Source organism: Eucalyptus grandis, chromosome 5, assembly GCF_016545825.1.
Source record: "Eucalyptus grandis isolate ANBG69807.140 chromosome 5, ASM1654582v1, whole genome shotgun sequence".
Taxonomy (NCBI): domain Eukaryota; kingdom Viridiplantae; phylum Streptophyta; class Magnoliopsida; order Myrtales; family Myrtaceae; genus Eucalyptus; species Eucalyptus grandis.
Genome location: NC_052616.1, coordinates 54540584 through 54557256, shown reverse-complemented (window position 1 = coordinate 54557256; position 16673 = coordinate 54540584). Strand labels below are relative to the sequence as shown.

General features: G+C 40.5%; 1 protein-coding gene across 1 annotated transcript in view; it reads right to left on the bottom strand.

Moving 5' to 3' along the window:
• The window catches only part of LOC104447056 (cysteine-rich receptor-like protein kinase 14), a 69788-nt gene extending 54240 nt beyond the window's left edge, over positions 1-15548 (bottom strand). The window contains exons 1-3 of the mRNA XM_039313903.1: positions 14463-15548; positions 14079-14207; positions 13687-13808 (exon numbers count right to left, since the gene is read on the bottom strand). Of these exons, the coding sequence (XP_039169837.1) occupies positions 13687-13808; positions 14079-14207; positions 14463-15315 (1104 nt within the window). The 5' untranslated portion in view covers positions 15316-15548. The remainder of the gene's footprint in view (positions 1-13686; positions 13809-14078; positions 14208-14462) is intronic.
• Positions 15549-16673: the final 1125 nt, after the last annotated feature.

Genomic DNA, 16673 nt, shown 5'->3' with positions numbered 1-16673 from the left:
GCCGGAAGCAATATGGAGTTTGTTAATACTATCAAGAGTTGGTTGTCTTCCAACTTTGAGATAAAGGATATGGGTGAGGCTGCATACATTCTTGGAGTTAAGATTTCAAGAGATCGTTCGAAGAGATCGTTATCTCTTTCGCAAGAAACATATATAAATAAGGTTCTTGAACGATTTCGTATGCAAGATTGTAAACCCATAGACACTCCTCTTGCAAAATGTGAAAGATTGAGCCATAGACTGTGTCCAAGGACTCCACAAGAGAAGGAACAAATGAAACATGTTCCTTATGCTAGTGTTGTTGGGAGCTTGATGTACGCTATGATGTGTACAAGACCTGATATATTTTTGCAGTTGGAATGGTGAGTAGATACCAATCCAACCCAGGTCAAGCGCATTAGAAGGCTGTTAAAAGAATACCGAGGTATCTAAAGGGAACTACTAATTACAAGTTGAATTACCAAGGAAATGATCTACGACTTGAAGGCTATTCAGATGCTGATTGAGGAGGAGATTTAGATAAAAGAAAATCTACCTCTGGATTTGCTTTCTTACTGAATAATGGTGCCATATCATGGAGCAGTAAGAAGCAAACGTGTATAGCCTTGTCCACGATGGAAGCTGAGTTCGTGGCATTATCAGTAGCGGTACAAGAAGGAGTTTGGCTTAAGAGATTTTTGGATCATTTAGGTGTTATTGAAAAAGCTGCAAATCCATTATTGGTTAACTGTGATAGCCAAGCAGCTATAGCGTACACCAAAGATCTAAAATATCATGGCAAGACCAAACATATAAATACCAAGTATAACTTTGTCAAAGATATGGTTGCATAAAAGGATGTGAACTTACGGTACATATCTACGCATAGAATGGTAGCAGATCCTATGACAAAGCCAATATCTAGAGATGTGTTTTGTGGTCATGTAAAATCTCTAGGATTGCGTAGAGTCGATGTATTGGATTGTAATTTCCCTGAGTTGTTCACATTTATGAACTAGTGTTTTTTTCATTATTAATGCATATGAATCTTTGTTTGATCTTTATGCATCTTAATGCTCAGTGCATTACTTTAAGTTGAGAAAGTATGTTGGACAGATATAAGATTGGCCCACTCAGACGGGTAATCGCCTCTATTTACTATGTGATAAATAGATATGAGACTATTTTTAAGCTTATTATCTAGATGATAATCGAGAGCTCAAGATTAAAATACATATGTCGCCTTAACTGAGTGTTAAGATGATGACATAATATTTACTATGTCCGAAAGTAAAATAACCCACATATTTTACTGCCAGATGTGAGTTCTAATAAATTTTGTGAATGAGTAGATACGTGAACTCAAGTTAGACATTAGGTATGTCTGAACTATCATCTGTACGGTATTAAAGGTATAGACATATGCTCCATGGGAAATGAGTTAATACCGTAATACGTATTTCCTACTAGGTATGCATGAGACGACCAATAAGAGTGGCAAAAGTTTGATCTCAACTTTTATGCCGTATGAGACTCTTGAGGAAAGAAGTTCCTCAATTTTAGTGCCCTCATGACTTTTTACTTATTCTCAAGATTTCTATTTAGTGTTTGCTATCTTAAGATGTTGCCAATGGTCATGAGTTGATACGACCTAATGGGACATTTCTAGAAAAGCAAGCTGAACTGAAAGAGGAAGATCGAATTTGGAGAATCACATTGTAGTTTTGTATTCTTTGGTCGAACAATTATGACTGTCTTTGGGATAATCATAATCGTGAATACAATATATATATATATATATATATATATATATATATATATCATTATTGAAAAGAGATCAAGAGAGATATAAATGTGATCGATCGATCTACGGTACTGCATACTAAATATACTCAGAATGTGATGCCCATTATGAGCTGCAATATATTCCTAACAGATGTATAGCAACGAGCTCTCAAAGTATGCTGGTCGCACGGATTATTCACCGGTATGAATGTTGAAGAGAGGTAAAGAGAATCCTATTTGACCCACCATGTGCGAGTGGGAGATGATGGTTTTATTAATGTGATGGGCCTAAGTTGGCCCGTCCGCCCATGTTGGGCCTAAAAGCCCGGCCCACAATATTAGGGCCCATGGATGGAGGGATATGATGAAGGGGCACATTTCCTTTTGGAGGGGACGTATATAAGGGGAAATAAAGAGAGAGGAACGCACATTTTGGCATATTACGACGTTCCTCCTCCCTCTCTCCCTCCAAAAGAAAAACAATAAGCAAAAAGGCAACGGTCTCTTCCCTTCAAAGCAAATTCGCGTCATCGGATCAAATGGGACAGTTTCTCTTCCTCATATCGGCATCGGTATTTAATCCGTGGCTAACAAGGTACGTTCGATTCTGTGATGTGCCTTAGGATCGGTGATGCATGTGTTTTCTCGGGCTCGTCTTCCGCACAAGTTTAAGGGTTCGATTTAGTGTCGAATCCGGTTTTGGGAATCCAACAATCCCTACAAGCTTCTCCATGGGGTCCATATCCGCAACAATATACACGGATCGATCTTTTGGTGGGGGAGAGAGAGAGAATCGAACGATCTTTGGTTTGTCCACAAGCAAATTACATGGATCATTGCACATGTATAGAACCATTGGATATACACTGCATTTCTGTTTATATCCAACATTTTGCTTTGAATTTTGTGGTACCATTGTCAGTTCTAAAAGTTTAAACTTAACATCTAAGAACTTATATACTTCACCTCACGTGGCTACGGTTGCCCTATGAATGAGGGTAGAAATCATAATTTGGAAGGAAGCAACTAAGGGGTCCAAAGGACTTGAATTTAAGACCTTCTAATTTGATATCGCATAGGATTGTGAGATCACCACTAACTATTTAGAAAGTTAGGTAGTTGATAAAAACGTGATTTTTAATACATAAATACTTATTTGGTCAAATGAGTAAAGGAATGGCATACATAGGAGCAGGCATGGGTCTTGAAAGAAAGTCTTCAAGAGCCAAGGTCCAAGGTGGTATTTTTTTGGAAATTAAGGAAAAGATAGTTCATTAAGTTAATGGTTACTATGACAACATAACTGTGAGATTTTATGGGACTATTACTAAGAGGAGTGTCGAATAGTCCTAAATCTATTATATTTGTACCAATTTAGTCATAAATCTTTTAATTAAACCAATTTAACTCTAAACATTTTGATTTATTGCCAATTTAGTTATTTCAATTAATTTAGGTAAGAAAATTACTAACATGTATGTCAATCGATCTACATGGCATGGCAAGAGCTGATGTGAACAATTTTTAATAATATTTTAATATATTTCAATTTTTTATTTTTTTCTTTCTCTTTTTCCCTTTCTTCTTTATGTCACCAGTGATTGGCCACCAATTGTAGGTGATGGCTCAGCGAGTTGGCCTCACCTAAGCAAAGGACGGAGGCATAGGAGACAAGGCGGAGCGAGAGGCCGTCGAGCCACCGAGAGTGTCCGGTCGGGGGCCACGCCGGCAGCGGCAGCTGCCATGTGCGCCGGTGGCTTTAAAAGGAGAGAGAGGGTGAGACGGAGAGTGAATGAGTGGCCTTTGGCAATGGACACACTTGAGCCTTCGCCGACGACTCACGAAATTTGCCCTTGTTCCGTGCCAAGCCTCCGGCATTTGTCGGTCATTTGACATGTGGGTGAACTTCCATTGCTGCCATCCGCGGAGTGGCGTGCCATTTCTTTTTGCGTGTCCGTGTGTCTTCGTGGTGGACGGTGATGAAAATAGGGCTGGGACGTGGCCAACGGAACTAGCCTAATGGACGAGGCCGGCGGGCGCACCGACGACGGAGTGAAGGCCGGAGACAAGCCGGCTCATGGCCTCTTATCTGTGGTCTCATGAAAATACGATTTGGTTTTTTCAGGTTAGTTTAATAGCTCGGAGTGAGTACGGTGAGCGGCCAAGACGAGTAGTGAGCTTTGTGGGCTTAGGAAGGTTGGAATTGAAGTGGGCTTGAGGATGAGTTCAATTGCGCCCCTTAGCCTAGACCCTAAGTCTTAAGTTCAACCCATGTTCTGACCGGGCCCTATTTTCGGATTAAAAATTAATTCATTTAGAAAATATTTTAAAAATTAAAAAATTTAAGAATTTAAAAAAATATGAAAAATAGGAAAAAAAGATTTAAAAGTAGTTTTTAGTACTTTTATCTTAAAATGTGTGAAAATCCTTAATAAAAAAAAAAATTGTGCTCAAATTTAAACAAGTTGTTAATGTTTTACAATAGGTTTTGAATAGTCTTAGAGGCAACTATTTCAACATATCTATTTCAACATATTGATTGCTGCTTCCTTTTAGCATGGTCAAGGATAAAAACTTATGTTCGATAATCATAAGAGCTGCCTAAACATTTTAGTTGATAATTAAATTGTCGCGACCAAAATTTCGGGTGTAAACCACCTAGAATTTGGCTAATGAATTGTTAAGCCTAGACTTAACTCGGGCTCTCCTAAGTACATACCAATTCGTAACTTAAGTTCAATTTTTTAACATGCAATTGATTTTCAATTAGGAGTCACCACTAATATATTTTTGGTGGGTCAATTAGAAATCCAAGTAAAATAATTGGAGAATTATCTTACTCATACAAACCAGAGACTATGAGTACGGGGACTTGGTTACACTAGATTTCTCTAATGCCCTTTCGGTACCATTCTTTTATTTTCAAAATTTTTTTGCAGGCAGCTTAAATTGATTTTAAATTTATTTCCCTAACATGTGAGGCGATCATGCGGGTGTGAGCAAACCACCAATATAACATCCAAGAAAACAATTAATAAATTGCAAAAACTTCCCTCAAAGCAACGAAAGCATCTACAATGTTAAATTAATATCCATATCAACAACTTTAGATATAATTTCTAATTAACACTTAATTTTTTTCTTTGTTTTCACTTGATTAATGAAAATCATGCAGTATGCAACGCATGCTACTAATCTAACATGAAATAATATGACATGGTAATATGGCTTAAACTACATGACATAAATAAAATGCAAACTGTCCTAAAGAATGAAATTGATTTATTCTAAGATAATTTTGGTATTTTCCATGAAATTTCGAAATTAGAAAAATGTGAAAATTATCTAGCTAAATAAAGATTATATCCAACTTATATTAAGGATTAGGTCAAGCTAAACCCTAATTTAAACCAAGATATTATCTTAACTTAGCAATCTCTAACCTAAGATGCAGTCTATCTAAATCAATCTACACTTAAAATTATCCTAATGTGCAATGACGTACAAAGGATGCCCTAATCTACATGACATATGCATGATGATTTTTTTAATTAAAATTGGAAATTAAAAATTGCTAAAAATAAAAATCTAATTAAAGTGAAATATTATCTATTTTAAGTTAGGAAATAGACTTATCTGAATCCTATCTTAACTTAGAAATTTATCTCAACATGCAATTTTATTCAAAGAAATTATCTAACCTAGATACTATCTAAACATGCATTTAAAGAAGAATCTAACTATTCCATCATGTAATTCTATCTAGGAAATCAATGCTAATCTAGATGATATGCAAATGCAATTTTTTTTTTTTTTTTTGTATTTTTGGAATAAATAAGGCAACTAAAAGATAAACACCAAATCATCCATGGTCATCAAAGATATTATCCATTGTTCAAGTTTGGAAACGATATCTAATCAAACCTGATTATTTTTGCTAATAAAATCGATAAATTGATTTTAAGCATATCAATTTTATTCCCGCGTGATCAATAATTACATCTAAAGCCTTATAAATGGAATCAAAGATTATATACGGTTGCGAATTAGGAAATAAATCCTAATTGAAAGTTATGTCTATTACTCATGGATATGAACACTAGATATTAATAGACACATATTAGGTAATAAAATACCAAATTTGGATAAAATAATTACCTAATATTGCAAGAATTATTGCCACATTTGAGCTCGACGGAATTGGCTTGACAAATGACCGGGAATAGCTTGTGGGTGAGGCTCGGCACAGCAGATGGGTCTCGGGTCGGCGCATGCCATGGTAAGGATGGCGAGGCTTGGGGGCATTCGCTTGGTGCGACAATATGGCAAAGTACCACAACGGCAACCGATGAGGACATCACTAGAAACTTGGCAATAAATTTGAAACAACGAGATTCGATATTTGTTTCCGATCACTCTCCGTGAAGCCTCTCGGGATTGTTAATACTCAAATGTGGGGGCTCTCCTTGGCGTTTTCTACAATGACGAGGATGTGGGCAGAACTAAAAAAAAAAAAAAAAAAAAGAATTAAGAAAATGAAGGCTTTATTAGTATTGGGCTGAAGGCCCGTCCGCCCAAGTTGGGCTGAAAGCCCGGCCCACGGGAATAGGGCCCGTGGAAGGAGAGAGATATAAAAGGGAGAGAGAGAGAGAAAACTCACCGTTTTACTTTAGAAAAAGACGTAAGTTTTTCTCTCAACGTACACTCCTCTCTCTCTCGTTTTTTTCTTCAAAAGCAAAAGGAAAACAGTGAGGCGCGAAGGCCAATTTGCTTCACCGGATTGAACAGGATCAAGTTTCTCTTCCTCTAACGGCGTCGGTGTTTAATCTGTAGCTAAAAGGTACGCTCGAATCCGTGGTGTGCTTTAGGATCGGTGATACGTGTTGTTTTTCTCGGGCTCGTCTTCCGCATTGATTTAGGGGTTCGATTTAGTGTCGAATTCGGTTTCGGGGATCAGTCATTCCCAACAGAAAAGAATATCAATGGAATGCTAATATGTGATATTGATGAAGGATCGCTTCCCTTTCTTGTCTTTTTGCAAAAGCTTCCTCTGTCTCTCTCGCCTTGGACCACTCCAAACAAAGAGCACCGCTTCAAAGGCTTCTCTTTTTTTCTATGCTTTTGGTTGCTCTCTTTTCCTCTCTGGATCGTCTCTTAAGAAGTGATTACGCGCCAATCGTGAATCTTCCGATGAAGTCGACCCAGACCAGCCACGCGAATTGTAACGCAAATAATTCCTCTAATGGCCGAACTCCCTCTCTATTTTTTTCTCACGTGTATTCCTCATGTGCTCTAAAATTTATAATTTGCCGACCCCGAAAACCGAAGAGAAGGAGGCCCCCTCCTCCACGTCCTGTAGCGAATGTTCCCCAAATGCTTTTGCCTTGTCCGAGATTCCGTTCGTGTATGTGCAAGAATTCTTGGTTTATTCAGCTGAGAATTCCCTGGATTTTACTAACCTCTTTGCGCGTGTGGTGAGGAGCAGCTTAAAGCTCGCGGTGCAGGGACTTGCAGATGGCAATGGACCGAAACTTTTCACAGCGGCTAGCGATGAGTTATCAATGGCAAATTCGAAGCAGCAACAGACAGCCACGAAATTTTGATCTCACTGCGTTGGTGATTGAACTTTGCTGAGGATTGCTCACTGGACTAAGAACTCGCCTGGAATTGCTGAGCATCGGGCTCATGACACGTCTGGACAGCAGCTTCGTCGTCAAGTTTGGAGTGATGCTGGCGGAGCACGGCTGTGCGTTGGTGGATGAAGAACTGAAGGCTGGAACAATAGGCCAGAAATTGTTGGGCACCGGTAACTGCAGGAGCAACGTGGAAGTGGAAGTATGGCAGAAACAATGATGACTTAATGGATCTTGGGAGGCGGTGATAGAGCAATCCCAGAGTTGGGACCGAAAGAGCAGATCTCGTTTCTCAATGTGGCCGTGTATTCAATATGTGTGGCCCCGAAACCCTACGCAAAAAACCTTTTATAGGCTGAAGATTATGGTTTTAATTTCCTTTTCAAATCAGCATCCACGAAAATTTCTTTTCGATTTCAAACAATATTACTTTTTTATTTTCCACATCTCCTAATTTTATCGCCTAAAGATAAGATCGCAACCCGATTTTCTTAAATTCCAAAAATCCACCATAATATCATTTCAATTTTCAAATCTCCATTTAGGTAATTCTTGTCATTAAAAGAAAACAGGCTCGGGCCAATTTACTTGCTTCGTAGGCTTAGTCCAGCCTGCCAAATTAAAGCTTGAAACCACTAATTCAAATCCATTCACCGCCGATCCAATAAAATGCAAAAATGTAAATTAAAAAATAAATGCACCTAAATCTATGTGCAATTAATATATTTTTCAGGGATAAAATTGACCCATAATTTTCTATGCAATAAATGATTGGATCGCCAAAATTTAGGTGTCAACATAAATGAAATTAGGTATCGAAGGGGCACTAGTTAATTGACTAATGTAATCAAGTCTTTGGCCTTAAATTCCTAGTTTTGTAGAAAGTGGGGTATACTCACATATCTCACTTGGTTTTAGTTGGCCACAATAAGCTTACGGTGACTCATCATTTGAAAACCCCGACAGCGTTAATTTAACTTCATATCGTATGCCCTAACGACACGCGAGGTAAGGTTTTGGGAGAGTTCGCACTTAATCAAATGCCTTAAGGTCATCATTTAAGCATACCTCTAAACTTATGTCATTTCCCCTCTGGATAGGAAAGGTTGGTCGCGATAGAAGATAGAGAGATTGATACGGTTTAGGTTGGAGACTTTGGTGAGATCAAAGATGCCATTTGCACTCGCTTTTCATAATCCGAGCTTTCATTTTGGATTAATGCATTCTTCATCTTGAGTTGTTTAATTGTTTAGGATTTCTTTAATGCGGTTTGGGTTGATGCGGGTGTTGTACCTGAATTGAATCAAACTGAATTGTCAAGGTACATATTTTTTTGCTGACTACCCAAATTGGAATGAAAATAGGATTGGAGACATCCAAAATTTTCAATTCAATTCGGTTTGAATATTATTTATACCCTTAGAGTTTACGATCTTCAATTTGCTAAGCTATAAAATGAAATTACACAATTAATCTTGATCACAAATTTATCCAATAAGTATAACCGGGTGCTTCAATTAATTCCAACCATTTTATATGATCGAAAAATGTAACACTTGCCTTTCTAATTTTTCAATTACACTTGAGGTTGATATGATGCTGTCGCGACCTCTTTTTTTCCGGCGCCCGCAATCGGGTACGAGCGCCTAAGGAGGCTAATGGCTCGGCTAAATTTAATTATGCCCGGACCCTCCCAAGTCCACCAATTCACGACTTTAATAGTCCGAGTTTTTTAACCCGTAAATCAATTTTTAAATTGGAGTCGCCACTAATCGATTTGGGGTGGGTTGATTAGAAACCAAGTGAAGTATCGGGAGAAATACTCACTCTGCGCAACCAGAGAAATTAGGATCAGGGATTTGATTACACTAGTTAATCACTAATACCCTTTCGGTACCTAATCTTGTTTAAACCCTAAGGCTTTTGGATTTTTGAGAGATTTTCCATGCATTTTGGGAGGAAAAACATTTTTGAGTATTTTTCTCATTTTTGGACATAAAAGGGATTTTTCGGTATTTTTGGAAAAATACAAGCCTTTTGGCTTTTCTGAATTTTTGGCTTTTTTGAATTTTTGGCTTTTTTTTTGGAAAATATGAAATATTTTTATTTTTTATTTTCGGAAAAAAAATATTTTTTAAATATTTTTTAATATTTTTGGAAAATAAATTATCTTTTGATTTTTCTCGATTTTTTTAATAAAACATTTTTCGACATTTTTTAAATATTTTTCGATTTTCTGGAAATTAAAACATTTTTTATATTTTTTAAAAATAAATTATTTTTGATTTTTTTTTTTTTATTAAAATATTACATAAAATAATAATAATAATAAAAGCCGACCCGGTCGTCGACCCAAAACGCGCACGAGCCGCGTTGCCCGACTCGGATTTTGTTGCTTTTCTCTTAAAAACTCGGCCCCACACACACGGAATTGGGCCTATTAAAAAAGATGCCGGCCGAGTTCGAAACCGGTCCGACGAGTGTGTCCGGCCGGGAAACCCTACCCGGAGGCGGGAAACCGGGTCGGACGGACCCGCGAGCGGACCCGGTTCCCGGCCTCCTTTCTCCTTCGCGCTCGCGCTCGGTGAGGGGGAGAAGCGTCACGCGGCGACGGCGCGCGGCGGCCACAACGGCGGCGGCGACGGGCTAGACGGCGGCCAACGGCGGCACGGCACGACCGACGGCGCGACAAAACGGTTCCGGCGAGGATGAGTGAGGATGGGTCGTGCCGGTGTGGCCGGCGGCGGCACGGTTTGAGAGGGGGTGTGGCTGCGACTACGCGACCGGAGGCGGCGGATACCTAGTGGTGGGCGACAAAGGGCTGCGTTACGGGCGGCGGAATGGCGACGGCGTCCCTGCAATTTCAGATCTGGTGCAACCTTGGCGGGTCGATCGCGGCACGTCGTCGAGGCGGGGGGACAGCAGCGTAGCGAGCCGCGGTTGCAACGGTGGCGCGAGCCTCGCTTCACAGTCATCCGGTGTTCCCTCCTCCGGCTCCCCTCACTCGGCCGGATCCGAGCGTCCACCGGCCGGATCGACCCTCTCGAGTTGTTCGCCGCCAGCCTTCCCGAAGTCTCTCGGTGGAGGGTGGGTGAGCTCACAACTCGAGCTCTCTCTCGCTCGCTCGTTGATTCCTCCCCCGAAGTCTCTTAGTGGGAAGATCTCCAAGCTTGCGATGCCATTCGTCGACGGAGGTGCTCCTCTATTTATAGGCGAGGAGGTCCGGTCGACGGAGCTTCGACCGGCGGTCCCCTTTCGCACGCCGAGCGGTTCTCCTTGGCCGGACCGGCGTCCCATCCGAGCTTATCCAGCGAAGCGTGCTCGGCATTGATGGCGCCCGAGATCTTATCCTCTCCGGCCGACGTCGGCCTACTCCCCTCGGCCGTAGGCCGTCCTTGCGCGCGTCGTCATCTTCGCGCGTGAACTACGAGGCGGAGAAAGAAGGAACGAGGAAGCGAGAAGAGGGAAGAAGAAGAAAGAAGAAGAAGGGGAAAAGAGGGTGGGGCCAAGTCGTGCGAAAGGAAAAAAAGAAAGAAAAGGGGACTGACCGCTTTTCTTGCTTTTATTATTATTTTTTTTGTTTTTGTTTTTTTGTTATTTATTTTGTTTATTATCCGAAAAAGGAAAAACAAAGATTAAAAGAAATTAAAGCCTAACTAACCAAAATTTTAGGTGTCAACGGATGCCAATTAGGTGGTAAATTAGCAAAAGGAAGATTTAGCCGTATATGAAGTTATTGGTCAGCTAAATGTACACATCATATATGTCACAAAGAAAAACACTTACACTAACGGTGACCCAAAACAAACACCAGTACATGAAATCCATACAGCCCAATACTCCCATTGGTCGTCACCATCTCAATCGCCGTCATCACCATGTTGATCTCTCTTGGCCACCTAGTCTTTGACTGGTGCCATCATTTCCTCGTACCATGCCCCAAGCTAAACCTAGGGGAAGGCGTCGCGGGGATCGACGAGGCTGCCCTTTCCCATAAAAGGAGTGGCGGGTCGGCCAATGGGGCCGAAATCTTTATCCGAGCCCGGATCCCCGCTTGGGAGGGGCATAAGGGGTCACTCTCCTCGGGGAGGTTCTCCCTCCGTTTTCCCCGAGCAGTTTAAGGACCTGCTCAGTCCGTGCCACGCCCACTTTAATTCTAACCTTCCTATCTCCAAAAAAAGAATGGGGGGGGGTGCGGGGGCAACATTGGGGCTTCAATGTGGCGGGAGACTTCGGTGATCGACACTCCATTGACCGGGTTATGCCAATGCCAAAGATGGTGCTTGGCGTGGCGGGGAAACATTAGGCAAGGGGTAGCTAGAAGAAATGTATGAAGCTCAAATGGTTTCATGCACAAGTCTCTCCGGTCGATACACTAACCATCAGCGAAATGCAAGCAACAAATTTGAACGTCCAAGTTCGTACCAGAAATTAATCCGGTGCCAACTCGAGAATAAGAAAAGGGCAAAAGAGTTGGAGAAAGAGAGCATAAATATCTTATCATGACTTAAATTTTTTTCTAAGAGACAAAAGTTGCTCATGATACAAAGAGAAAATGAGACAACCGCTTTACTACCGGTTTATTAGTGACTACAACCGCACTCATCAAACAGTTCATGTAAAACTAAATAGTACTTCGGACGCAACATCCAAATAATTAGCTTGAGAAGCAGATGAAATCATGTCATGAATAGATGTTCATGTGCTTCATCGAGCGGAGAGTTCGGTGATCGACACTCCATTGACCGACAAAGGTGTGGAGCCGCTGGTATTTTGATCATGTCCTTGGTCATTTGCTATGATGTTCTTTGGTGGTTCCGTCCGGCTTCGGAGGAAAAAGGCAGGTTCCGTGGCACCTTTGCCGGACTAAGAGTTTGGCTGCTCAGCGCAAGAACTATGCTTGCCATGGTTGGTCTATCAGCCGGATCTTCCTGAAACACATAGAAAGCCAATGTGTATGCATCTTAGCACTTGGCTTCGGAATAAGATTCTCCCAATACCGGGTCCAAGATTTCCCAAGGCACATTGTCTCTCCAATGTTTCCAAGCCTAGAGCAGTTCAATTGGACACAACAAGTGAACCACGAGAACAATATCGTTGCTTGTGAGCACAAAACAATTAAATCATTTAAAAAGAAAAAAAAAAAACTTGCATAGCTTGCGAGAGCTTCACCTCCATCAGTTGGCGGTAGTAGTCATTCCTCTTGCCGCAAATGATCTCGAGGAGGAGGACACCGAAGCTGTAAACATCGGACTTTTGAGAGAATTGCCCATGCATCGCATATTCCGGGGGACATGTAACCACTGAAAACCACCACCAAAACCATAAATGTATGGATAACAGTCATCTATACTAATATCCTTATCAATTCTTAACCAGAAGAACCTAGTAGTAAACTTGGAAAAATGCAAAACTTACTAGGTTCCTACGATTCTTCTAGTGCTTGCGTTAGTTTGATCAACTCCGAAAATCTTTGCCATGCCAAAATCTGAAATCTTTGGGTTCATATTGTTGTCCAGCAAGATGTTGCTAGCTTTTAAATCACGGTGAATGATTGAAGCCGAGAATCTTCATGAAGATAGAGCATCCCTCGGCGATGCCTGATATTATGTTGTAACGTCTTGGCCAGTCCAGTTTGTTTGCTTTTCTTAGGGTCTAAGTAGTGATTTAAGGATGTGAACGAGTAAGTATAATCTAGGAAGTCTAGAGTTAGATTCGAAATGTCATACAAGATATAGTAAACAAGTATTTGCTCAATCATCTATATCGGACATTAACTTAAGAGCTGAGCATAAAGCCGGTGAAGTGGAACTAACCGAACATGAAGTAGTCAAGACTTTTGTTGGGCATAAGCTCGTATACTAGTAGCTTTTCCTCTTCTTGAAGCAAAATCCAAGCAGTCTCACTAAATTCCGGTGTTGAAGCCTTGCGACCAACACAATCTCATTCTTAAATTCTTGGAGGCCTTGCCCTGAGCTTTGTGATAGCCTCTTCACAGCTATTTCTTGCCCGTTGGGAAGCCTACCCTGAAAAAAAATTGTTAATGGTGACGAGGTCTCATGAACTCTTCACGTCATTTCCTTTATTTGTTAATTTAGGTTAATGACTTCCTGAACTTTTAAGCGATATTCAATGTTTGTTTACGTCGTCCACACAAGAGTGCCGTGGATACCTTTAATGATAACAAGTAAGCGCTGACCAAAGTCATTCTTATAGCTAGAGAGACAAAATTAGAAACTTTATCATTAAAATTCTTAAGAAAAAGAAAGATATAGCCCACTTCTTATACCCGATACACTTTCCCGAATCCCCCTTCTCCAAGCTTATTGCCTTCTGCAAAGGAATTTGTGGCGGTCCTGATCTCGCTTATTTTGAACTGTAAGCTTTCAGCAGTTTTGACCTCGTCTTTTGCTGAAGAAAATGCAGAGCAATCAACATGAGATCTCCAGAATCCGATAAATAAAAAAAAAATTAAAATTCTATTGCTCTTAGCATGCCATTTGGGTTTTCGTAATTATTTAACAAAAATGTGGGATTGGTTTTAGATTCTGCACCGTCTCTCAGAAAGGGAATATAAAACAAAATCACGCGTTTCTCCTTCCCACACTACTTCATCCTTATGCTAAGCTTGATAAGAAGTCAGTCAATAACAACTACAAAACTACCAACAAATCCACTAACCAGATGAAACCATCCATGGATTACTTCTTCTCCTTCTAATCAAGCAACACACGGAGACAATAACCAGCACGAAGAGATTTGCCGAACCTACCACAGCAACCACAATGCGTAATGACTTCAAGATATTACCTGCCAACATCAAGCAATAAGTTTAATCCAATTTGAAATCGAAACTCCTGATTGCTAGCATTTCAGAATAAAAATGATTCTTTCTATGGCATGGACATCCAAACATTCAACTCTACTAATCACCGTTGATTGATACATGTATAGGAATTTTCATGTGTCTCGGATAAACTTTATCCCACTTAGCAGGTGCGGACTTTGAATGAGAGTTGGTTTTCATGAATTTAAAATCAGCAGTAACCTTGAAATTGAACCAACCATTGGTGACTTGTGCATTTGCAGGTGGAGGAGCAGCAGGGTCGGCCTTGGTGACTGCAGTTGGTGGTGGCGGAGATGGCAGCAGATTGATGGAATCAGACTCGAAAAACGGGTACAAGTCCCATCGGAAAATGCAGCTCGGCTTGCCAACAAACCCGCCTCGTCTTCCATGGCAACAATCTTGATAATCATTTATGCATTCCCACAGGCAACTCTGGCAATCAATCTGAGACAAATCAGGGCTGCACTGCGACAGCGCGAACATGGTCTGGAAGTTCGGCAACACCGTTCTCCCTGCTGCGAACTTGAGCTCTGACGTCCCCATCGAAGCGCTTGTTGCCAGCTCATCCGTAAAGTTCCTCCATATTGGATCGAACTGATTCTGATCCATCGTGATGTTGTCTACGTTAGGTAACTTTAGTGTCGGAAATATCAGCTTCTTGCCATACATCGGACCATCAGCGTAACGGATGATGCAAGGAGGCTCTCCTGTCCCCCAGGTGACCGCAGCTTTTTGGTTTGGACACTTGATCATCAAATCTTCAGCAGCAGAGCTTAAGCACTTGAAGCAAGAGTCGTTCGAAGAGTCGCCTCTGCAGAAACTGAGCACATAAACAACGTCCGAGCTGTTCCCTACCTTCCCAGAGTAGAACCCGCCGTTTGAAGCCACATCGCTAGGGAGAGAAGAGAGGACAAGCTCGCGGCTCTTGGTGTAGGTGCTGGCGGCCGTGAAGTTGCTCGTGTTGTAGCAGTATTCAGCGTTTGAGAGGTTGAAAGGTAGCATGATAAGATAGAGAAGGACAGAAGGAAGACGAAGAAGAAAAGGACGGATTGAAGGAGGCTGTGCAGACATGTGGATGCTGGCTGCTTCAGCTCCATTGTTGAAGATGAGACGTATGAGCCGTCCTCAGTGGAGGTCATGGTTGGATTTTAGTAGTAAATGGAGCAAAAAAAAAAAGTGGTTCATAGAGATTGAAGTAGATGAGAACGAAAAAGGAAGAAGACCATTACAAGACCTTCAACTTCCTTTGGTAGATTTTTCCCTACACAGGAAGTGGCCCATGTGAAAGCGCATTTCATAATCAAGAAACTAGAACAACTGTGGGGCTTTAATCGCGCGGGATACTTTTCCTTCCACAAAGGGTGGTGCTAGCATTCCTTCTTAAACAGAAGCACTAGGAATTTTCCAAGCAAGACACAAATCTCCGTCTCTCTCATCCAAGATGTGTGGCTGAGGATTGACCATCCATTTTCCAAGCTAAGCAAATTCACAAACGCGTGGTCGCTCTCAACGGGGCCAAAGTTGGTCGTAGGAGCAACGCGTGCATCTAGCTATACATGGATGAGTTTGGAACTTTGGTACCTATAGTCGGGGCTGCCAGAATGCGATTTATTTGCTTTGTCAAACCACGTGAAGAAACAACTTGATAGGATCCCATGAGGATTATAAGTTATGTAACATTAATATGAATATGCAATATACGGCACAACACGTGATACGATACGTGCGATGTGTCGTTTCTAAATAAAAATAGAGAATTCGACAGCATTGAGACACGTATAATAGATAAAAAATTTTCTATATACATAATAAATTATCATTTTATGATTATTTCGAAAATAGAAAGTCAACTTATTTAGATAAATGATCTTCTACGATGATTAGAATTTATTATTATTCAACATTTAGTCATTTTATTTTCTGAATTTTTTTCTAAAATCATTTTTATTAATTTAAAAGCAAATTTGATAGAAAAGACAAAAAAGCCCCTAAAAATATTTGGCTTCATCTATAACAACTCTAACCCTTAACAGCTCAAGTATAAACTCAAAGTCATAGAGCTTTCCTTCTCTCTCACGTAGTTAGTTGGATATATGATGGTGTATGTTATATAAATTCTTCTTTACAATAGTGATTGAAGTTACATACGATCTAGAAAAAAAAAATTTCACATTGAGTGTGGGATTACAAGCTTTTGGTTGGTTGCTACGAGGAAAAATCGATATCAAGGTGTTTTCGAATTTTAAAGATGAACCTTACACATTATATAGTATGCCTAAATAAGGATGAAGTCCTTTGATGTAAAATGAAAAGAAAAAACAGACAATATTTTCCTCTAACCTTGATAGGATTCCTCCCGCCACATGTCTAATTGATGAATTATAAATTATGAAAGTTAATGGTAAATATTAAATCAAAATAAAATGCAT